The following is a 24,958-nucleotide window of genomic DNA, read 5'->3' on the forward strand; positions in this document are numbered from 1 at the left end:
AGGTCGACGTTGAGCCGTGCCGAGCGCGTGCCGGGGCGCAGGTGTTTAGGAGAGCGGAGAGAGGAGGAAGGCGCGAGCAGGGCTGAGGAGCGCGCGCCGGGCGCAGGTGTTCGGGGAGGGAGGAGGAAGGCGTAAGCTGGGCTGAGGAGCGCAAGTGTTCGGAGAGGGTGAGAGGAGGAAGGCGCAAGTTGGGCTGAGGAGCGCGCGCCGGGGCGCCGGTGTTCGGAGAGGGTGAGAGAAGAGGAAGAGGCAAGCGGGGCTGAGGAGCACGCACCGGAGCGCAGGTGTTCGGAGAGGGTGAGAGAGGAGGAAGACGCAAGCTGGGCTGAGGAGCGCGCGCCGGGGCGCAGGTCTTCGTCGAGGAGGAAGGGGCAAGCTGGGCTGAGGAGCGAGCGCCGGGACGCAGTTGTTCGGAGAGGGTGAGAGAGGCCGAAGGCACGAGCTGGGCTGAGCGCGCGCCGGAGCGCAGGTGTTCAGAGAGCGGAGAGGGTGAGAGAGGAGGAAGGCGCGAGCTGAGCAGCAGGTGTGTGGAGCTAAAGAGAGGGTAGCGATGACGCGGCGGTGGAGAGATCGAGGGAGTGAGCGCCAAAGCAGCAGTTGAGGCGGAACTTAATAGAGAGAGCAGTGATGACGTAACCATGACATGCCGGGTTCTCCTGAGCTAAAGAGAGCATGCGTTGGCGGCGGTGTCATTCTGCCGTGAGCATAGCCAGGACGAAGAGGCAGCTTTCTCCCGAAGAAGAGGCACGGCGTCGTGATGCTTCTCGGGAGCGGCTTCAACGACTGCGCGCAGACCCGGAATTGTGAGCAACGGCTACTGACGCAAAGCAACGGAGGAGGATTGGAGATCCACAGTTTACAGAGAGAGAAGCTGCCTCTTGGCAATGCTACGAAGAAGCTCACCGTGAAGATAGACAAATCGATCTTAAAGCAAAGTTAAAGTTAACAAAAAGCAAAAGTTATAGCTAAGTAAAAATTCAAGTTAACGCTGAGTATAAGCCAAGTTATAGCTAAGTAAAAGCCAAGTTAAAGCTAAGTAAAAGCTAGTATAAGCCACCAGCTCCGCTGTTTCATGTCTTCGCGACGTTAAGTCTGTGAAGCTGGTTAAATTTCTGACGGTACAACCTGTGATGCTTTCCCTGCAATTGACCCTTCTACAGAGTCTAAGCACACATGTTGCAGAAAAGGGAACCGATAGCTGTTGATCTCATTTCATCAGCAATGAATTTTGTTCTTTGGAAAGCTAGTCGCACAGCGGCTCATAATTCTTAAAGAGCTTGTTTGCAGTCAGCCACTAGTGTTTGAGCGAATATAAGTATAGGCTTTTTACTTGCAAATTAGTGTTCTTGTGTTTAAAACTGGCCCTTTCTATCCGATATATTTGGCTGTTACTTTTTTTTTACTTGTCGGTGCACACATTGTACCTATAAGCATGCCAGAACAAACATTCCTGCTGCGAATATGTGTCTGCATTTTGCTACTGGATATTCAATTATATTAGGAACTGTTGATATTTGCCCGCCTCTAAACTTTTATATGTATCTTAACTTCATGCGTAGACATCATGTGTTGAAATCACTTCCATGTGTATAGGCTGTCTGAAAATAAATGTATGTACAGGTATGCGAGTTGTGTGGTAGTTGGGACATTTGTCAGTTGTTTGTGTCATGAGATGTTGAAAGACAACTGAGAAACTCAAAGCAAAAAAAAACAATCTCTCACAACTTAAGGGCACAAAAGTCGATGGGCAGAATACAAAAGGTAGTTTAATGCGACAAGTCATGCACCAAGCTAAAGGCAAGAAATTAAAAATCATCTACATCGAGAGATCGTAATGTCCAAAAACTGGGCGGTGATCCTGGAGGTGTGTTCCTCGCTAGAAGCGAACTGAGGCACAGGTGGCACTCTGTTTGATAGCTCTGTCCTTGATGGTCAACGACACATCGCTGCCATACCGTGTGCTATACCTGTCCATGTTGCACTCGAAAACCTCGGCGACCGGCCGCACCTCTGGTCGACCCCAACCCAGACACAGGCTCTGTTAGCTGCCAGTGCTTATAGTTACTCTCCTCCAAGAGACGTGTGTAACGGTGTTCTAGGAAGTGCTGCTCAGCAGGCATCACCCTTGGTCCCAGGAATGGCCTAAGTAGTTGCACTGGGTGGGCTTGCCTCAGCACAGGGCCACGCTAGAATGGCACCAGCAGCTCTTCTACTCGGACGGTGCACTGGTTCTGCAGCTTGGGCAGCTTTGCAGCTAGAGCTCCCACACGTTTGCCATGCAGCCTCGATGTTCCTTTTCTCTTTTCCCTCTGACATGCTTGTGTATGTGCTACCTGCTCTCGGTTTGCATTCTTTACGTCTTTATGGTTCTTGCAACGCCCACAAGTTCACAGTTCCACTGGGTCCACAAATTGCAATGTACACAGCAAAGATGAAAAACAAAAGAATAACTATCGCACCCATTTACCACAACTATAGGCAGTATTTATCAGTGAACAGCTGATGTCACTAAAGTCAAGTGGAGTATAGAGCAAAAGAGATTGTTCTCTTGAAGTCACATGAACATGCAAAACAGAATATCATGTACTCATACGCACTTCTACAGGAATAAGCGGCATGTTTGTACCATAGCCAGTATTTGAGTTTTGGTAAGCGCTTTATTTATTTGGCACATTCTGAGAAAGAGCATTACTGACGATAACAGTGAATACAAGGATAGAAATGCAGCCTAAGGTAACAGTACAAAAAAATGATATGAAGTACCATTGAACAAAAACAAATCCGCAAGTATGGCAGAACATCAATGAAATTAGCAGTGCTATCAGACAACAGTGTACATCGGAGCAAAACCAGAACAGCTGATATGCCTCTCACATGTTCACTGGACACGCTAAGCGAGCTCCCAAGCCAGCTGAACCTTGTCATCCACTGTGTATCCTTCATGCTCAAGATTTTCCAAGCATAACGAGGATTCTGGAAAATACAAGGCCGTGTTGCCAAATGGTCCTGGCTTTCCAAAGTGTGCAATACTGTGAAATGCATAATTTACACAATGGCACGTTTGGTACCCCGATGGATGTACAGCAATGAGCTTGATGTTTTGATGGAATGGCCACTGAAGAAAGTTGTCATTCACTCCTTTGATAAGCTTAATACGCGCATGCAAGGTCAAAGACTGATTACCCCTAATGAGCTTAACGCCTGCCAACATGTGATAGCCAAAGAGGTATATTTTTTCCCCAACGTAATCATAAGAGCCATTTATATTTGCAAATTTCCTCATCGAAGTTAGTCCTCTCACAATGAGCTCGCAACGTTTGGCGTTACCTGTGTTTTCTGCTGCGTCTTCTCCTCTCTGGAGTTTCGTATGCTGTTCTGTTTGTTTCACACTCTCTCTAGGTACTGGGATAGAACTAGAATTCGTGGCATAGATTTCAGAGGATGTACAACTTACCGCAGGGTTCAGACCCTTTCCGATTTGAATTTCATTAGGCACCTCCAGGCTCTGGGAAATTTCTTTCGGACTGGGAGTGCTTCCTGTCAAGCTTTTGCTCAATTGTGCCTGAACCATCCTCGGATTATTTGTACTTTGTTCAAGCCTCTCAGGACTTGTCGTTTCCGTATCCCCCACACCTTGGTTTAGAGTGTAACCTGGACTGCTTATGCTACTTGAAAGTTTGGTGAGCCTGTCGCCGTGAGCATTAATAATTTGTTTGACTGCTCTGATGGAGGCAACACCAGCAGCTGTTTCTGGACCACCACTCTGCTCTGCACAAATTTCACTTGTCGATGGCTGTAACACAGCTTCTTTCATTGCGTTCATACAAAGAGAAAGCTCATTTAATCTGTTGTTTAGTTGAGTGCTACTCTCGCTCAGGGCTTCACATAGGCTGTGCTTTATTTCACCGACTCGCGCATCTAAGCTCGCGTTCAAAGCTCTCAGTATTCCTTCTGGGTCAGTGTAAGAAATTTTGGGGGCTCTAGACATGCGAGACACCATAAAATCGGTACAGTCACTCTTGAGATGTGCGCACACATCGTTACAAAGAATCAGAGCCGAACACTTTTGACAAGACGTGATGTGGTAGTCACAATCTTGGAAGAAATGCTCATAGAGTTTGGAGGCGGCAGTGACCATCTCGCAGCCGCTTTCTTCATTCCAGCATTTTACCTGCAAATAAAAATAAAAAAATAATCCACTGATTAGAATTCGATGAGACCTGTTCACATGTTATGTGACTGGTTATTTTTGCCGATACTCACAGCTAGCATAACAATTTCTTGAAGTAAAAAATATTTCGGGACATTGCACCGTTTATTGCTTTTAAAGAAAGTTGAACCGACTCAGTCACCTTAATTGTGTGATACAACTAGAACTAGTGAAAACATGCACAGTATTCGTGATGATGATAATGATTTCTTGGCATCCCCTTTAAAACGGGGCGGGGATAGTCACCTAGCCAGCTTGATTTAACTGGGTATGCATGCTATAGTACATGTCTTTCATTCTAGCATTTTTATATACATCTCAATCTTTTTTTTTTTCTTCTTCGTCAAAACTTCTCTATCTACCGTGTGCCGCTACCTATCCCTGTGACATATCCGGTCGTATCAATTTCTCGCCTGCTTTTATTCCGCTATTCCTCTAAACTTCACTTGTTTACCACCTAGACTGCTGACCGGTTGATGCTTCCATCCACTTCAAATCCAAGTGCTTCTGAAAGGTCTACGTTACCTACTGTTCTCACTGGGTGAATATTAGGATGTGTTGAATGGTCTCTGGATCTTTGCTGCAGCATACTCATGCCTCATCTTGTTGCGAATATTTGCTCCTGTATGTTTTTGTCCTTAAGCAACCAGCTCAAGCCTCAAATAAAGTCCTACCCTTGGTGTTACCGTACAGATTTTCTCTTCTAATTTCTTTCTAATTCTTGTAAATGTCCACCGTCTTTTGTGTTTCCATTCTTTGTAACGAATTCATTGTCTCTATTTCTCTCACTCTCTTTCAGATGACTGCTGGTTGTCTACTTACACTTTCAATTACCCTGTCCTTGGTTGCCAACTTTCTAGAACTCTTCCTCCATTCTGTGACCACACTTTTCAGGTACAGATACTTGTGCACTTAAGCCGCCCATTTATTTTGATCTATGTTCCCGAGTCTTTCGTCAAAACTAATCTTGCTCTGCACTCGTCTAACTTCAAACGACGCCCAACCCATGTCACCCCGCATTGCCTCATTTGTGGTTTTGCTGTGGGCTCCTAAAGCTTACCAGCCTAACCATCTTTGGTAACTTCCTACCCTGACAAGATATCCAATTTTAAGCACAAAATGGCATTTGCAAATGTTGGTGCTTGCACCATTACTATCCTTTCCAGATTCCGCACACCACCTCATATTTATAGTGGCCCCAAGTTCTCTATATTTCATTATTCCTGCATTCCGCTTCCCCTTTATTTTCAGATAATCTTGGTGGGTGCTTCAGTAAGTCTTTCCTTTGTTTATGTTAACACCAAGGTATTTATATTCCTTGATCATGGGCATGACTCGTGGTTGAATTGACACCACGTATGTCCTCGACTCTTCATTAAAAATCATAAGTCCCCATTACTCTGCGCTACACTTAAGGCCTAGATTTGTTACAGAGTTGCCACACATACTATTCGCAAGTGTCTGTGAATTTCTTGCATAGTCCGCTTGTAGCACTATCTCGTACGCATAGATCAATCCAGGGACTTTTTGTTGCACCATTTGTCCATTACACATTCAAATCGCCCGTTCCCAAGCAGGGGAATGGTGGCGTATACGCTATCACTGCCCTTTACTGCTGTCTGTGAGCAAAACGACGCCAAAACAATCGCACAAAACACAAATGTGCGGCCATGAAGAAACCGAGCCAATACTGGAGCTGTTGGATTCGCCGTTGCAGCTACTTTCAATTAGAGTGTACTAAAATGGCAGAGTGGGTCCGGTGGACACCTTGGCAAGCGCCAAGGGTGAAGCCAAAAACGCTGAAATTGTGGCGGTACTGCCTCGCCTTATCCTTAAGCTCCAGCTTTGTTGGCAGTGCCCATTGGCTGAGGCGAGCTCACGGGCTTTGTAGCTGTTGTCTGCTTGACGCACTATCGTTGCTGTCTAGTTTGGGTCGTTTCTGTCGCTATTTCTCCAATTTATTGATTACTGGTCAGTGAAAAATAAAATCACTGTTTCCGCCACGGAGTATCAAAACTAGATGCAGCAGAGTGAAATGCCTGTCAAAGCTCCATGCAGCTGCAGTAGGGTCTACGACGCTACAAACGTCCGGCAGGCACTCGGGCCCACTCATTCAGGTGAAAACAACGGTAGCATCAACTTTTCAATAAAAAAATCCTCCACAGGGCGCAGGACCCTCTCCCCCCCTATCTAGTACACTCTATTTCCATCAATTGTCGTGGAGTGTTCGGGCATCCCGCGACATCACATGGACTTCTCTGCTACTTGCAGTTAGTGCGAGTTTCGTGAGTGAGCAAAACCAACACTATCTGATAATGAAACTGAAACGTGAAAGTGCAGGCCGTACAGAGTCGAGCGAAAACGAAAGCTTTCAAATGCCCGCGTTATTGTCAAGGGTAACGTCAATGAGTTCGTTTAAGCTTTATATGTCTAGGCCTGCGTACAGAAAATTATCAGCATCAGCATTGGCTCGAGCATAGTCTTCTTCCACAGCTGGATCGTTGGCTCGTGGTCGTACTCGGCACATGCTCGTGCCACTGCTCCCGCATTCGTCGTGGTCTACTTCCACAGCTGGCTGCGTTGCCACTCATCATTACAGCATAGAATTTCACTTCTCTTCTGTCGTCGTAATGGGAAGGCCGCGTTTATGGGGTATAAGCCATTGCTGAAGGTGGTATAAGCCATTCAATGTCTTACGAAACGGACAGATTTCATTTTGAAGCAATTTATTTTCAAAGAATCGCAAGCGGCAATGGCAGGCAAATGCTGCTAAACACGCCGCCGAGCAAACTCAAGACATCGAACACAAGCGACAATGGCGGACTTCGGGCCTACATACCTTCAGTGACGTCACTCTTTTCGTCGCAGCCGAACGTGTGTGTAACCTCATAATTAAGAAAAACTTTAATGAACCCTCAGGATTAACCCAGTAATAAACACCGGCACCGCACGTTTCAGCTTCACCGGTTAACCATCTTCACGGAGTGTAAGGGTCGCCAAATTTTTTTTAAGTATCGAATAGAACTGGACAAGTAGCATTTCCTTCCATCTTATAATCTAATGCAATGATCTTTTTATTACAAGACTTTAAGTACTAGTGACAGAATTATGAGGAGTGCCTACGTCATAGGGCTAGTATTTGCAATGTCTTGGGTGTGTCGCAAATCATGTCCTGCAGTTACCTCAATTAGCTCGAATACTAAAACGTTGCTCGCGATTCCCGTGACAATATTGACACCTTAGACATTCTCAACCGAGAATCTATCCCTTTAGCCTGACTTATTATTTGCCTTTAGTGCCCCTTTATTTTTGATTCAGTTGCTTCATTACATTCAATATTATTGCAATAGAAATTATATGGACACTTATGGCAAATTTATGCTGTCGGCCTCGTCATTGCCGTGAGGTTCTGCATAAAGTTGGCGGGAAATAAAATCAGCGCCGCGCACCGTACACTGTATGTGCGAGTGAAAGCATGCGACGGTGAGCCGGCAATTGCGGCTCGCGCACGCAAAGGCGGGAAGCGGGAAGGAAGCGCATAGTCTTCCAGTCATGCACAATGCTCCAGAGGGAGCGTAGCGAGGTGGAGGGGCGGCGCACTCCCACCTCCCGATGGCCAGGTGGAGGGGCCGCGCTTTACTACGGCCTTGCTGGACGGATGAGGCGACCAATGAGAGGCCGCGGGGCGCGAGGAGAGGCAATAAGAGAAGGCGTTTCTGTGCGGCACGCCCGTTCGGATAACGCGCAACCCGTAGAGCTTCTGCCGACGCCGTCCGCGTTTCTCCGCATTCGTGCCGAATGCGCGCGGTGTCAGTGACTGCAGCCGATGCCTCTGGTGGCGGCTCAGCTGGTTTGGACCAGAGAACGGGACACTCGTAGAGTAACGTCGGAAGTCGCTGCCTCTTCTCGCCTCGTAACTTTTCACTGTAATAGAGGTTCATGTTGTAGATCTGTGTTTGCTTGTGTTTATGCAATTGGATCCTGTGCAAGACATGCACTACTTGATCGGTGTAACTAACACAGCTTCGCTGTTCGAGCATCTTCACGGAGTAGAAGGGACGGTAATTTTTTTTCTCCCACCGACAGCAACCGCCATTTTGGGAAGGCTGTGTGACGTCAGGAACTGAGCCTCAGTGTCGTCTGCTATTCAACAGTTCAAGACCACATCGACCGTCTTTCTCCACATGCTCAGCCCCCAACGGCGTAGCAATGGCGTTGCTGCTGAACTGTGCCCGCAATTCCTTAACTTGCACGTAGAGTGTACTAGAATATGGTTGATTGGGACGAGCGGCCAGAGCAGCACATGCTTTGCAGTGAGACCCCCGACGACGAAAAACACTGTGATGGAGCTGCGATCAAAGTGGATTTGGCCGCATCAAGGTTGTGCCATTGGAAACTGCTGGCAATTCTGGAGCTCATTGGAGCTCATGGGTTCAATACAGACCGGGGAATTCGACGGGCGCGAAATGAAAAGCACTCGCGTACTTGTATTTAGGTGCATTTTAAAGAATCCTAGGTGGTATATTTCAAGCCTGCATGTGATGCCATTCCCAGCTGCACGTCAGCTCAACTGAGCAGCTTTTTACATACGGCTGCTTTCAGTTATCCGGTGCATTCACATATCGACAATAATGAAGCTGTTAAAAGAACGGCATGCCTCACATACACATAGAGATATATTCAGACTTCATTTGTTCGTTGAAGGAGGTAAGTGGGCTACAATGTGCACCAATCAGTTTTAATGGGATGGAAACACGGTGAGACTGTCCCAATTTTTTTTCCTTGCCTGAATCGAGTTAGGAGGTTCACAGGCTTCCTCGAAACGGGGTGTTCATATTGTTTGACAGCTAGGGAGGCGTTAAGTAAATGTTATCAACCCCGTGCGCTAATTCGCTCAGGAACTGGTGCGACTCTGCGCAACAGCTGCGACTCACCAGCAGCAGAATTATTCGGACCAGTCCTCCCTTGCATCGCTCAATTGACCCCGAGAATTCAAATTGCTGTGATTGCGTTACATTCGAACAAAAACGTCTCTTCCATCATATCTAATAGTGAATTCTGGAATCTAATACAATCTGAATGGCAAATAGCATTCGATGAGACTTGTATGTTGCTACTTGACTTCACCTGCTGGCACAATGAAGATCGGCAGACCAGCCAAGAATATTCCATTGGTCTTTACTTCCCAGTCTCCCCTACTCAGTTTGATTATACATGGGTAATATCCTTTCTCTAGCACTGTTGTTCATATTATCGTCCAATCATTGCCGTGATTCCTTCTCTCGGAAAGCGCATTGGTAGACAGAGTGTAGTAGAATTGTAGTACACTCTAGTTCCATCCGCAAGCCGTCGCTCGAAGCTGCCATGCGCGCTCCCATGAACATGCGACTAATCTTATTTCGTGAAAATAAATGCATATAAGAACTCTTTGGATGCACAGATCGAGACAGAGAAAGCAATAAGCAATCCAACACACTATTATGCAGCCATATCTAGCAAGTGAAACTCACTCTTGTACAGTGAAGCAGAAGGAACACTTTACCGGAGCGACTTTCAGTTTTTAGATATGGCTGTGCGATAGCCTCTCAGGTTGCGTATACATATTTTTTTCTACCTGGATCGGTGCGCCCAGACCGTCAAGATGATGATGATTATTATTGCGGTTTATTGGCGCAAGGGCCAGATGTGGCCAAAGAGTGCCAAGACGATGGTAATGGCTTGTTAATGGTATATGAATAGTCACTTATATGAACATTAGATGTGGCATGGCTGTAAGGGGTCCTAAAAACGGTCGCTGTAAAGTGCGTAAAATCTATACGTAACAAAATTATGGCAATGACTAATGATGTGTACTGTAGACATGAACAATGCTTTGCGAGAGAATATGACTTACAAAATATTACAGAAGCAAGAATTGGCCAGAAGCACAAGTGCCTAAACAGAGCCCTTGAGACACAAGGGCCTGGAGGCATGTGCTATAAAAAACTATCACAGCAACATCCTCTGGAGAGAGGATGCGCTACGAATTTATTGGGCTAATAACATGTAGCACAACATCGTTCAAGAATGCGAGGACTGCTTTGCTGTTAAAAAGTGGTTCTTTACCAAGAAACATAGCGGGATGTAGAGGGACACAATAGCGATATGCTAGAGGAAAGCGTTTCTTTCTCTTTTGGCTTCCCAACACTCCAGGAGGACGTGGATGACGGTAAGCCTCTCGCCACATCTACCACAGGTTGGAGGATCATTACCATTCAATAGAAAATTGTGGGTGCCGTACGTGTGTCCTATTCTGAGAGGACAGAAAAGGATATCAGTTCGCCGGGTTTTCGTTACAGAAGGCCAGTAACCTAACTGTGGCTTAATCAAATGAAGCTTATTGCTTGTTTCTGCGTCCCACAAGCGTTGCCAGTGGCTTCGCAGTTTCTTTCGCAAGAAAGGTTTCAAATCTATTTGCAGGAACAGCAGCTGTATGGTTAATAGCGGGTGATGTGACTGATGTGGCCATTTGGTCGGCAAGAACATTGCCCTCGATGCCTCTATGCCCAGGCACCCAGCATATAATAACATGCTGGTTAGTTGCGTATGCTCTATAAAGAACAGAATAGAGCTCAATGGAAACAGGGTTTTTCTGTTTACAGGGTGACTTCAGGGCTTTTACGATGCTTTGGGAGTCTGTAAATATAATAGTTTTTTGAAGTTTTGATTTCTTTATATGCTTTACAGCTGACAATATTGCGTAGGCCTCAGCCGTAAGGATACTTGTTTCTGGGTGGAGTGCGCCGAATTCCGAGAAGGACGGACCGACGGCTGCATGAGATACTCCGGAATGTAATTTAGAAGCGTCTGTGTAAAATTCTGTGCACGAGTACTTGAACTGTAATTCTAGGAAATGCATTCGGATTTTGACCTCTGAAGCGTGCTTTGTAACCTCTACAAATGATATATCACATGCTACTACCTGCCACTCCCAAGGTGGTAACAGCTTGGCTGAAGGCATTAAGCGATGTTCGAGGAGTGGGATATCAATTTCATCGCTTAGTTCCCTGACACGCAGTGAAAAAGGCTATCTTACAGAGGGACGATTATGAAAAAGTGTAGCACCACGTCATATTGTTAACGGTATTAAAACACGGATGCTGATGATTAGAGTGGACTTTAAGGAAATATGTGAGGCTGGTGCATGTTCTCTGCAGATGGAGTGACCACTCATTTGATTCGACGTATAAACTTTCACTGGGGCTTGTTTTGAATGCGCCAGTGGCCAGGCGGATACCTAGATGGTGGACGGGATCCAGCATCTTCAGCGCACTAGGGGCGGCAGAGTGATATACCGCGCTACCATAGTCCAATCGTGATGAAACGAGACTCTTGTAAAGATTCGTTAAACACTTATTGTCACTACCCCAGGATGTGTGAGATAAAATTTTCAGTAAGTTCATTGTTTTTAGGAATTTCACCTTGAGATATTTTATACGCAGAATGAAAGTAAGTTTAGAATCAAGTATGATGCCTAGGAACTTGTGCTCTTTGTTCACAGGTATTTGTTGTCCATACATTTCGATAGTGCGATCTGCAACAAGCCCTTTCTTCCTGGTGAAAAGAACACAAGAACTTTTGTGGGGGTTCACTTTGAATCCGTTTTCGTCTGCCCTGTTGTACTTGTCTCTCACACACTGTGAGGTTGCAGGATTTGAAAACTATTTGTATGTCGCCTACGTAGACGGAATAAAAAATAGCTGGTGGTAATGAAACCCGAAGTGTGCTCATCTTCACAATAAACAGTGTGCAGCTAAGCACACCTCCTTGGGGTACACCAGTTTCCTGTATAAATTGACGCGAAAATACATTGCCGATTTTCACGCGGAAGGTACGTTTAGACAAATAGCTTTCTATTATGTTCAGCATATTTCCACGGAAGCCCATTCCCGACAAGTCTCGCAAAATTCCGTAACGCCAAGTTGTGTCGTATGCCTTTTCCATATCAAGGAATATCGACAAGAAAAACTGTTTGTGTACAAATGCCTCACGGATATGACCTACAATGCGCACAAGATGATCAGTTGTGGACCGCCCTTCTCTGAAGCCACAGTGATAGGGATCAAGCATATTGTTCAGTTCAAGGAAATTTATAAGTCGGCGATTAATCATTTTTTCAAAAAGCTTACACAGGCAACTTGTGAGAGCTATCGGGCGGTAACTTGCCGCCGAGGAAGGGTCTTTACCCAGCTTCAGAACTGGAAAAACAATAGCTTGCTTCCATGAGGATGGAATGTATCTGGCAGCCCAGATAGAGTTGAAAAGGGCCAGAAGTGTCATCTGTGTGTCAGTGTGTAAGTGTTTCTGTCAGCTCCCGGTGCAGAGCTGCTGCATATGCTCAAGGCAGCTCTCAGCTCGGCAATATTAAATGGACGGTTGTATGGTTCATTCGGTCGGCATTTACGATCCAGTGACTTAAGTTCAGCTACTTGTTTACATTTTAGGAATGCTTCTGAGTAATGCATGGAGCTTGACACATGCTCGAAGTGCTCGCCCAGAGCATTGGCCTGGTCTTCCAAGGTATTCCCTTGGTCAACTAAAGGCAATGGATGGGTCTCCTGCCCCTTAAGCCTTCTAAGGCCATTCCTACTTTAGACTCTTGTGTGTAAGATGTTATGCCAGAGAGGAACCTCTCCCAGCTAGCCCTCCTTGCCTGTCGCCGCGTACGCCTTCCCTGGGATTTTGCCAGTTTGAATTCTATAAGATTTTCTGCAGTCGGGGAGCGACGCAGTGCGCCCCAGGCTTTGTTCTGTTTCTTTCGTGCCAGCCTGCACTCCTCATTCCACCAGGGGACCCGTCTTTTACATGAGAAACCTTTAGTTTGTGGAATGAATTTTTCAGCTGCGTCGATTATAAAACCGGTAAAATACGCTACTGCGTCATCAATAGTAAAATGGTTGATAAAATCTAGTGTTAAGTAAGTGGACTCTTTAAAACCTTTCCAGTTACGGTATGATGTTATTTTCCAACGGGGGCGTGGGGTGGACTGTCATGTTCCTCTATCAAGGTCAACGTCACAGGGAAGTGGTCGCTGCCAAATGGATTCTTAACGACATTCCATTCTATATAAGGAAGAAGGGTAGCAGAGCCAATCGCTAGATCTATAGAAGAAAATGAATTATGGTGGAAGTTATAATAGGTGGGCTCTTTTTTGTTAAAAGACATGCACCAGAGGTTAATAAAAAGTTCTCTATAAGCCGACCCCTGGCGTCACACCGGGAGTGTCCCCACAAAGTGCTGTGAGCATTAAAATCACTGGCTATAATGTATGGTTCCGGGAGCTGGTCAATTAGCATGTAAAATTTCGTTTTGCCGAGTTTATAGTGTGGCGGTACGTAAATACAACAGATTGTTACCAACTTGTTGAAAAGTATCGTTCGCACAAACACCGCCTCTAGTGGTGTCTGAAGAGAGATTCTGGCATGCAACACAATGATCTGCAATTATTGCTACACCTCCGGACGAGGCAACAGCATCATCACGGTCTTTACGGAAGATTGCATATTGTCTGAGGAAGTTTGTGTAGGTTTTAGATGTGTTTCCTGACACACAGCACTTTTGGCGTATATTTATGGAGGAGTTCTGTGATATCATCGAGATTATGGAGAAGTCCTCTCACATTCCCTTGTAGGATTTCTGTGTTCATTTTGATAGGTTTTTATGCTGTGTGTTCAAGAATATTAAGTTAGCTCCCGGCCCCTTTCCAGGCGCCGTGACACGAGATTTTTCTTTTTTGGAGCAGTCGATGACTGCGCCCTCACGCTCGATGTTGTGTCCATGGCCTCTTGCGAGGCGCTGGACACACGCTCTTTCGAGCGATGTGGTTGCCTTGAAAGCCTCGCCTCAAAAGACGGGGCCTTGGAGCCCACCATCGCGGAGGTTGATGCTCTTTGGATGGCGGAGCAGTACTGGCTGCACCCGCCAAGGGGGCAGATGGCGTCACTGCTGGCTCACTACGAGTGTGCCAGGCAGCCGCCGAAAGCCGTTGTGGTGCAGCCCCCTGACGCACCACTTTGGCAAAGCTGGTTTTTGGCAGGTAGGACACCTGCCGACGTGCCTCTTTAAACGAAATGTTTTGTTTTACTTTATTTGTAACAATTTCCTTTTCTTTCTTCCAGCATGGGCAGGACCGCGAGTACGCGGCATGCTCCCCCTTACAGTTCGCAGAGTGAAGAGAGTTTTCACAGTATTCAGAGATGTGTTCATGATTACTGCATTTCGCACAAGTTTGCCGGCCTCGGCAGTTCTGTGAACTGTGCCCAAATCGCTGGCACTTAAAACATCTCAGAGGATTTGGCACATATGGCCTTACACGAAGTTTGATGTACCCGGCCTCGATGGACTCGGGCAGAACCCTTGAATTGAAAGTGAGTATCAGGTGCTTAGTCTGAATTTCTTTTCCGTCATGCCTCATTTTAATTCGCTTAACGTTGATAACATTGTGTTCACTGAACCCCTCCAAGAGTTCAGCTTCAGTCAGTTACAACAAATCGTCGTCTGAGACAACACCACGGGTGGTGTTCATGGTGCGGTGCGGGGGTTACAGTTACTTGGATGTCCCCAAAGGACACTAGATTAGGCAGCTTTTCATATTGCTTCTGATCATGGAGCTCCATGAGGAGATCACCACTGGCCATCCTTATAACCTGCCTTAACCCCTGGCTCAAGAGCATCAGTAAGGGATTTAGAGACTAGAAAAGGGGAGATTGTTCGTACTTGTTTTCCTGCTTTTTCCGAGTGAATTACATGGAATCGTGGAAAGTTTTGTTTTTGATGTCCAAAGAACTGGAACACGTCTTCGGTGCGCCCTCGTTTCAGACAGCGATCAGGGAGTGATGGGAAGGAACTAGCCATAAGGATATATGGATTTTTCGGCAGCAACGCCAGCCGCCCACCATGGAGCCCAACAAGGGGACGCTCAAGGGCCTGTAAACACAGGTCCCGCACACACCAGCTGTACGTCACCACTATAACCGAATATGAAATAACCTAGGTTGGCTACTCACACAGGGTTAACCCTCGCTGCCAAGAAGATCGGAATATAGAAGAGAGTAGAAGACAGGAGAGATGAAGAGGTGAGAGAGAAAGACGAAGATTGGAGAGAGAGACAGGAAAAGGCAACTACCGATTTCCTCCGGGTGGGTCAGTCCGGGGGTGCCGTCTACGTGAAGCCGAGGCCAAAGGGGTGTGTTGCCTCTGCTGAGGGGCCTTAAAGGTCCAAACACTCGGCATCAGCTCAACCCCCAGGATCCCCTTTTCCCTGGACACGGCTAAGCCGCGCATGGTTAGACGCGGGAGGGTCCAACCCTCGTGTGCTCGGGTACGTGGTGGCGCAACTCACCAAATGCCTGCTAATGCAGACGCCCATGCGGGGCAGACCGTCAGATATGCGTGAATTTTCACTTAATAAAATTGGTTGCAACTTTGTGGTGTCCATTTCTTCTTCCACTTCCCTTGTGTGACACAAACACCGACAGCTCCAGCTTGGTCAAGGGGCCTTCGTGGCAGTGTCTCTGAAGAAAAAGTGCCCAGTATATGCTTCTGCCTGCACAGTATATGACAGCTGCCAGTGTGCCGCATTGTTTATATAAATCGAGATATTAAAAAAAAGTATGAACACTGTCTCACGTGGGTTTCTTTTTTTTCCTTTCATTTTTATCAAGCACGATAGTGATTGCGTGACACATCTTTCAACTGAAGAAAAGTGAGAATCAGTTGCTGGAAAGGCTTCTGTGACTAGTCCTTTAGCTCTGATGAAGTGCCTGCCAAGTTTTGGTTTTTCGCTTATTTACATATATATATATATATATATATATATATATATTTGTGAATATGTTACAGGCCTCCAGGAAGACACTAAAGGGAAAATTGTGGGTACAACGGCATGAAAAACATCAATATTCAGAAATGCAATTTTTTATAACTACGCTTCAAAATTGCCACATGACACTTTCTATTAGTTTTTTCTTCCTTCCATGCTCCTACCTGCTTAGTACTAATTTATGTACAGCAGGGAAATAAGGGTGCGAGCGTTTCACTAATATGATGCGAGCAGGACATGTGCAGGCCAGCTTTTAGGTGTACTGCTAGCTTTCCTTTTACAACTCAAATACTCGTCCATGTAATTTGGTCATCTAGCTTGTTAGTTTAATCGCATGTAGACTAATGGTCAATATTGTCACTGTTATATTTTCTGCTGTCATGTGCTGTGTCACATTCCAGCGAAATAAGGCAAAGAACCAAGGAAAGACATACTTGAAGCCATTCACAGAGGTTCAAAAAGGGGTATTGCTTGAGTCACAAGCTAGCGAAATGCATTGACATGTCCATCGCGGCCACATGGTACCACAGTCGAACCCGGATATATCGAACTCAAAGGGGATCACAAAATAGTTAGATATATCAATAATTCGGTATATAAAATAAAACTTTTACGAAACACTTTTCAAGCGGATTTTACAGCTGCTCGTTATACATGGTAATTTGTTATATCTGGGTTCAACTGTTGCTACCTTGCACGCTAAACACCTTGGATATTTTTCTTGACACATGCCTGGGTGCATGAGAAGCAATCCAAAACGGTACTGCAGGAAGCTTGCAGAAGAATGTGACATAGGACTGCATTTTAGCAGCAAAAAGAACAGCTTTATTTTACCAGCATATGTTGGTGCCTTCTTGCAAACGTGGTGCTATCCCTGCAAAATATCAAGGCCATGTCAGGAAGCTGCAAACAAACAAGTTTTTTTGATTGAAACACTCCATGGCCTTTGCTACTTCCTATAAAGACCATGCAGCAAAACAATGGCCAGTTGGTCATTAATAGCAAGCACGTCCATCAAACACGATAAGCAAAATTAACAGGCGGGTGGCTGGTAGTTGCACATTATTAAAAAAAAACATCATGGGCACTAAAGCACCACATCAACAAAACACAAGGCAACTTGCAAGTCATATTACACTGCAACCTTGTTATTATGCAGCTGATGGGAATGTGGCATAAACCACTCAATTATGGGATTTTGCATCTCAAAGCCAAAATTGGGGTAAAAAGATGTTATTGTAGGTAAGATTAGCTTTCACTGCCTGGGACTCTTTAACATGCATCCAAACCTCAGTACATGAACATTTTTGCATTCCAGCCCGATAGAAATGTGGCCATCATGGCTGTAAATCATGCCCACGACTTCGATAGTATCCAGTCATAGCCACTAAAACACCATGCCGGCTGTGGCATAAATAAGCATGCCATAGCAGTTGCATAATCTAACCATGAACTAAGAATTTGCTCCTAACCTGTGTGTAGAAATAAAATGGGTGTCCCGGCAATCTTACTAAAGTGCACAAAGGGAAGAAAAAAGGGTCACGCATATCCGACCTAGATGTTGGAAGCTATGTGAAATTAAGCATTCATTAGGCAGTTGATTAAAAGCTATAAAGCTTTTCGTCTTCTGAAACATGGTTTACAGCACAGCGATCACATGCCTGCCAAGGAAGATAGCGCACGGAGACCCCCGACCATGCGACCCACATAATTCATACGACCACAGATTATACTGTGTCTGGAATCAGCCCAGTTTTCATTACACCGACTCCTAGATCGGTCCGGTTTACTAAGGCACTCCCTAGAGGATCTCCTCATTTTACTCCATACTAAACTCACGAGATACAAATACCACAGGGAATAAACCAAAGAAAGCTTCGCTGCTTGAAGGCATACATTTGTTGCAGTGACGATATTGAGGTATCATTTGTTCCTTCATTGTGCAATTTCATAGAGCAGGCAACTGGCACACCTGTAGAGGTAGTACAGATCGTTTGATTGCCAATGTAGCAGCAGCCTGCTGTCATAGCCATCTGGTACAGCTCTTTGCCATGTGGACCAAGTGGCCAGCTGTTCTAGCAACCTGCTGCTGGTCCTGGTGACTTGGTGGCAAGCTCTTACTGTGGCCTGGTACAACTCTGCCCAGCTTGACTGGCTGTTATAGCGGCCTGGTGTCCAGCATGCTGTTCAGACTGGGTGGTCTGATTTGCTAAAGGCCTGCCACTTTTCACACCCGGATGACTGGCGAGCCATTTGCCAGATAAGAGCTGTGGCCTGGCATCCTGCCAGCATGCTGTTTGCCTGTGCTGCTGCTTCTCCTCAGTCAAAAGCACAGACTTCAATGCCCGAGGAACTTCAATAGAGGTCTGCCGACCTTTGACCGACCAGAAGTGCATGCGCAACGGCAACCGCGATGACGTCCCTCCGGGCAAGTAGAACAGATAAAGAAGTTTAGGCGTACCCGGCTGTCTTCACTCAGAACTGTGGTCTGGTTTTATTTTCTACTGTGCCGTTGTCCCATCTACCACAATGTAGTCTTATGTGCACAAGGCTTTGGGCTGCAGTGTCATCTAATAATGCAATCCTGGCCCAACATTCCATCACAGATGGGTATTATATACAAGCAAATACATATGAGTGTTGTCTTAGTGTGAGGTGTTTGTCAAGAGAGCATGCAGGAACAACCACAGTCAGCAAGTCCACGAAAGTTAGCAAAGAATGTTTCATTTACATTGGTGGGTGTTTTGGTGTAGCTGTGCGATAGACTACGCAATCAATAACCAACAGTCCTTCAAGGCTTCACTGAGCACTTGCAGTGTTCTCTACTAATGTGTCAACTCATTGTGTCTTCTCCTGGGTTTGTGTTATAACTTAGGGTATGCTACTGTTCAAGGCACGAGGAAGGAGAATAAGGAAAACTGACGTCTCAATTTTATTTTGTTAGTTGCAACCACATCGAACAAACAAGCAGAGAAGCCAGGGAAGCTTAGGGGAAATAAACAGGTAATTCTTGAAATGAAAATGTAGAAGTATAATAAAAAGGAAAATGAACACAACCTTTCTGCAGGTGGGGCATGAATGATTACCGTATTTATTTGACTATAAGGCGGTCATGATTATAAGGCAAGGGTGCAATTGGGGGGACCCAAGAAACAACTTGAGTGTGCACACCAATATAAGGCGATACAGAGTAGCCGATGCATTATCGAGACTCGATGGGCATCGCCTGAAATACTGAATTACTAACATAGCCAAAATGCAAATAGCAACTATGAAATGTAGGAGAGGGGGGGTAAGAGCTTCAACAGGCGGATGCGAGTTATTTGCGAATTTTAATCTTTAGGTGTGGCTTCATGGCAGTGCGAATTTCTCCTTATAATGCGACTTCACGGCACAATTGTGCGCGCTGCCATAAAGCCACACTGTAAGGGGAAATTCACACTGCATGAAGCCACACCTAAAGCAAAATTTGCATATAAGGCGGGGGGTGACGTTCGGGGCTAAAGCTCTGGGAAAGAAACGGCGCTTTATATTCAAATAAATACGATAGGATCTGCAACTTCTTGGGTTGTGATGCTTTGCGGGCATTTGCATGAAATTGCAGGATGTGCCAACATCTCTTAGGCAATAGAAAGTCTCTGAGCTCTGCTGTGATGTTAGTTAGCAAAAACGAATGCTTCCCACTGAAAGAAATGCTTCATAATGGATGTTGCATGTATGGACTATTCGTGAAGCTTGTCCATGCGTTGAAAGGAGTACCTATCACCTTGTTCTAGCAGGTTTCAGTATAAACAGTCAAAAACCACATACAAGAGAAAATTATGGTAGTGACACGAACATCACTAGGAAAAAATCAGTGCATGGCACCCCATGATTTCCCTAATGAACCTGGAGAGCACTGATGAGTGCATATCCCCTCATGTGCTGTGTGCACCAATTACACATGCCCAGATGGTGCATCATAAAAAAAGCTACGATGAAAATAAAGATACTTCAAAAATGTGTAGTCCACATTTTGAAACAATACCGATTGGAGATGTGCTGCAGGGTTAAATAATATTTGTCAAACGTTTTAGTAAACCGAATTGGAAGGTCGATGTACAGGTGTTGGTCCTTGACGTTAATACATTGTCAGGTAGTGGGATCACTCCTAAATTTTATCACGTTTTACATCAGGTATATTTTTCAAGCGGCTGGATAACTGCTTTTTAATTGTGCTAGACCCGAAAAAGTTTGTTCTCATACCTGACATTCCCGTAGAGATTTGTCGCATGAAGCCCACATTCTGAGAACTAGACAAGACTCACTGAAGAATTTAAATATTTCTAATCTATTCAGCAGCCACATGCTTTTCATCATTCTGAACGTGCAAGAAATGTGGCAAAATTAACTTTCAATGAATAGAATTATAATTGGCACCTGAAGGGGATAGATTTACAAGATTAAAAATGCACATTCGGTTCACTTGGAAGGTTGATGTTTGGGTGTCACTTGGAAAAGAAACTTGGAAAATTAACGGACTTCACAAACTCTTTGCCTTAGCAGAGGAAAAAAAAAATTTGCCCTTGCACCTCTCTGTCTTTTGTTTCAATAGTGCACAGCAAGCTGAGATGCACTACTTCAGTATGTAATGCTGTGCTTATCACTTGACCGTGCTTTGCTCTACGTAGCATCATAATTACCCAAAACAAATGCGCACCTTTCTTCCGAGAAAGTGGGTCTGCCAGTTGTTATTGCAAATTGCGTTGCAATCGCATACAACACCAAAACTGATTTCACGGCATTGGCAACAGCCTACTGTCAGCCGTCAGACGCAGTGTCATTCCCATCACAAAATGGTCACACAGGATGTTTTTGTAAAGCTTGCTCTTGGTTCTCTTTGTGCTCGACTACGATCTAGTGTGGTATTCTTGGCCAATAACTTTCCGAGACGTTATCACTCTCGCGAGATTTCGTGTGACTCGGCACCCAATCCATTGGCGTAATTAGCTGCCAGCATATCTAGTGCTGTGCCAAGCTCGCTGTCGGCGCACAGTGCCAGTGAAGCTGTCAGACGCATACTTCGACAAGTGCATGCAGAGTATCACTAATGTGATCGTAGTATCTCTAAAAGTGATAGCTCGAGAATACTGCTACTGTGTGCTCGGTATCTGTGGCGAATGAAGTGCAAATGACGACGACGATGTGCTGCTCTCATTTACGAAAGCTCATTAAAAAAATCTTGTTGTGGAAGGTGAATTCCGCTTGTCTTGTTTTCTGATAGCGAACACAGGGGCATGGTATAAATAATTTTGTGAATCAGCAACATGTTCATTCAGGTGTACATTTATTTTCAAACTTTCAACCAGCAATAATTAGGGGTTGCGCATTAGAATCAGGTAAATAAGGTGTGCATTTCATGAGGCACGTTCAGCACAATATGACAACAGTTACTGAGCATTGCACAGTGGTGTTCAAGTGAAGAACAACCCTGAGGATTGCTTAAGTAAAAATTTATTGGCTGTATGACAGGGTTGCTACCTCATGTGAAGGGGTACATTGAAGTGGAGCTGCTTAGAGCAGTCATTGAGTTTTTATCTTTGCAATTTGCTCCTTCCCATCTGGCTTACGAACATGGCACTTGCTGTTAAGTGCTCACACTGTTTGGTCGTAGGCACTAAAGGAATCAGGTCAATAAGTTGATTTAACGAGCAGCTTTGGTGAATGGCTTTCGTATGCTTTCTAGATGCAATGACGTTAGAAGAAAGGTGGCAGGGTTTCATTAGGGAAATTATAAGCAAGCTCGACACTAACTTTTTTTGCCATGTGTGGCAAGAAGTCTTCATAGCCAGGAAGAACAAGCCCAAAACAAGCCAACTGTCAAGCGCAGGCCACCGCCAGAAGCCAACTGATTCCGGCCGACGTCTAGGGGGGAGGTAGACGGTGAAAGGGGGCTGCGTCTCACCCCGATCACCCATACTCTCCGACGGGTGCAAATAAAGTGCTTTCTCTCTCTTTCTCATCCAACTGTCAGTGACATCATCTACTAAGAGTGCTTTGTTACCATCGTCGTGAATATGATTGAAGACAGAGAGCAGAAAGTCTGACAGCAGGAGCAAATGCAATCACTCAGTCCAGGATGCCACCTCAAAACCTCCCCATCGACAAGATTGACTATCACACATCCAATACAGCAGCACAAGTGGGCAAGAGCAACAAAATCAGGGCTACGCCAATATGGAGTTCTCACCGAGGCACGAGAGCGAACAAACAGGAACTCGCATAAAACCCAGGCCAGCTCCTGCACAGTGAGCCTAAGTGCCAGTACCTGGTACTTTCTGCCTTTTTCGTGGGTAACAGGAAGGAGACAATGCCCTTCTGGGGAGGCGAGGCCGAACTGGTTCCTTAATCTATGGCGAGGCTCGGGTGACACCCATATAGTGTATTCATGCAAATGTTTGTGTTTATTTACTTTTTAAAAATATAGGTGTCGCATGCTCTGTTGCAATCCTTCGTGATATAAAGACTGCCGAGTGTCCTCACTCATTACACTATGCAGGTAGGAACAGACAAGCATGTGTCACAGTAACATTTTAATACTTTAAACACAGCATGCGTTACAATAACACATCTCGTAAAGCCATGGGCGGAGAGAGTTTGCCAGCGTGCAAGTCATGCCACATAGTCAAGGGGGAGTGCACGTGCCCAAAAATGTTCCCGGCACAAAACCGCACCCTCACATGCTGCAGCGCTGGTAGTGTTCGTGTCAAGCACTGCGCAGTGTGGCCGTTTGCTCGAGGTACTGCAACGATTGACATGTACTACAGTATGTACACACACCACTCCTGATAATCACTGGCTTGTTGGTTGGCTCGTCGTTACTCTGCTGTTGGGCGGTGACGAGCAAGGGAGTTACGTTTGTATCACACCATGTGCACACGCAGCACTGTTGGTGTCAATATCAGGTCCTGTTGACGTGAAACAATACAGTGGTACGGCCTCGAGGAGGACCTGAAAACTCCTCATTGTCCGAGTCATTTTCCTTGGCACCCCACTGCTCTCCTTTCGTTGCATAGACTGGATGAGGACTGGAGGCGTGGGCCAGACGTCAACATCTGGAACGGTGAGACGTCCTGATCAATGTATTGTTACAGTCGGTTAATGTTGACTACGTTGTGACGACGTCGTTAAGTTTTTACTTCCCAGTCGTTTACTTCCCATGGGTCTGCCTCACAGGGCTGTACAGGTCGTGAAATGGTCGTAGAAAACTTGTTGCGCAGTCTCGCTTGTGGCTGGCATCCGTATGCAGACAAGGTCGCCAGCCATCACCTGTTGCATGTGTTGTGTCTAGTCGTAGCACGTGTTGTTAGACTCAGGGCTCATTTCCAACTTTTAACAATAGCTCTCCATCTGTGAGTCAGCGTCGAAGGAGTTCCTTATTGCAGGCCGCCAGAGTTTGCCCAGGGCGTGCGTGTAGATCTGCATTGATTGCTAGTGTTGGTTTGTGCCCGTAAAATAAAACGAAGGGAGAATAGCCAGTTGTCTATGCAGTGAGGAGTCATATGCAAACATTGCAAATGGCAAGAATTGATCCCAGTCATGGTGGTCAGAGGACACATACTGGCTGATGATCTCTGCAATGGTGCAGTTGATGCATGCACAACCCGTTCGTCTGTGGGTGATAAGCAGTCATACGCATGTGATTTGTTACTTGAGTTACAAGAGAAAATGTGGAACATCACTGTCAGTGCATGCAAGCTTTCAGCAAATCTTCCGTGGCATAGAGTGGTGAGCGGTGTTTCAGCAACAATTACGAGAATCACCATCATCGTATGTCACATGCCGTGTGAGACGTAGGCACCTTCAGTGATCTCAATTGCCTACGTCCTGTGTCAGCTGATTCAATTAGTCAAGCGTACAAGTGTTCCACAATCCACCACTCTGACGTCCCTTCATATTCACCTAGTATCCTTGTCCTCGCTGCATTCACCTTCCACATCGCCGTATTCCTTTAGCTTGTAACCATGTTTATTCAATACTATTACCTTTTTGCCCATAGAATTGCACCTTTATTTGGTGAAAAATACCATAGGAAATAAGCATGGAATCTACTCCTTAGCCCAAGCTGTGAAAATGATTGTACACTCGGAAAGTACATATATGGTGGGGTTAAAAAGAAAAATGTAAACCAAAGTACCCCGGCCCGTGCCACTAGGTATAACGGGCTACTCGGAAAGTACAGGGGCATCCACTAAAAACTTCCCTAAGAATGCAGAGGGCCTCTTTGTCAGGTCTAATAAGCACACTGCACAAAACTCATCTCTCTGCACTGTTCACACTTTCCAGCTACACTGGCGCCGCCGTAACATTTTCTTCAAAGCCATTCAGCAGTGAAAGATAGATAAATAACCAATGCGGTTTCTGCAACATTTTACTGCTCTTTGCAATGCAACAAATGATTACCAGTAAAAAATAACCGTGTGTGCAGCGTTCAACAAAGAAAAATTCATGCAAAATTGGGAAAAGATGGGCCTGCAACTATTGCCCAAGAACAACAAAGTTGTGGTTGATAAAGCGGTGGTTTTGATAGAGTGCGAGCAATGAAATGGTCAGGTGCAGCGAATATATCAGGGAGCTTGAAATAATGTTTCAAGAGATTATTTCAAGAGAATATGTTTTTTTATGTTTTTTTTTAGGCCAAACTAACTATGTAGTGTCTCACCAGCCAGTGCTATTTTATTGCAAGCTAGGTCTGTCTTAACACTTTAACTCCAAATTTCTGTCCTAAAATGTGGACAAAATTTACCAATATTTGAGAACATTGTTATACACTACATCCGAATTTGAAAAATATATGTGCGATTTATCTCTTATAATGACCTGAAACATCAATCTGACCTGAAAAAGAG

At 45.4% G+C, this 24,958-nt stretch overlaps 1 protein-coding gene across 4 annotated transcripts in view; it reads right to left on the reverse strand.

The window, feature by feature from the left end:
* The window catches only part of LOC119463574 (uncharacterized), a 126,186-nt gene that overhangs the window by 75,706 nt on the left and 25,522 nt on the right, over nucleotides 1-24,958 (reverse strand). For 2 of the 4 annotated variants that reach the window (XM_049656024.1, XM_037724403.2), the window contains 2 exons: nucleotides 16,905-16,973; nucleotides 1,240-4,171 (listed from right to left, as the gene is read on the reverse strand). The exons of 1 other annotated variant lie outside the window; for it this stretch is intronic. In XM_049656024.1, coding sequence (XP_049511981.1) covers nucleotides 2,891-4,171; nucleotides 16,905-16,964 — 1,341 coding nt within the window. In that variant the 5' untranslated portion in view covers nucleotides 16,965-16,973 and the 3' untranslated portion in view covers nucleotides 1,240-2,890. Of the gene's footprint in view, nucleotides 1-1,239; nucleotides 4,172-16,904; nucleotides 16,974-24,958 lie in introns of those variants that run through there. One more of the 4 variants, XM_049656026.1, reaches the window with a different exon arrangement.

This window comes from Dermacentor silvarum, chromosome 9, assembly GCF_013339745.2.
Source record: "Dermacentor silvarum isolate Dsil-2018 chromosome 9, BIME_Dsil_1.4, whole genome shotgun sequence".
Classification (NCBI taxonomy): Eukaryota; Metazoa; Arthropoda; class Arachnida; order Ixodida; family Ixodidae; genus Dermacentor; species Dermacentor silvarum.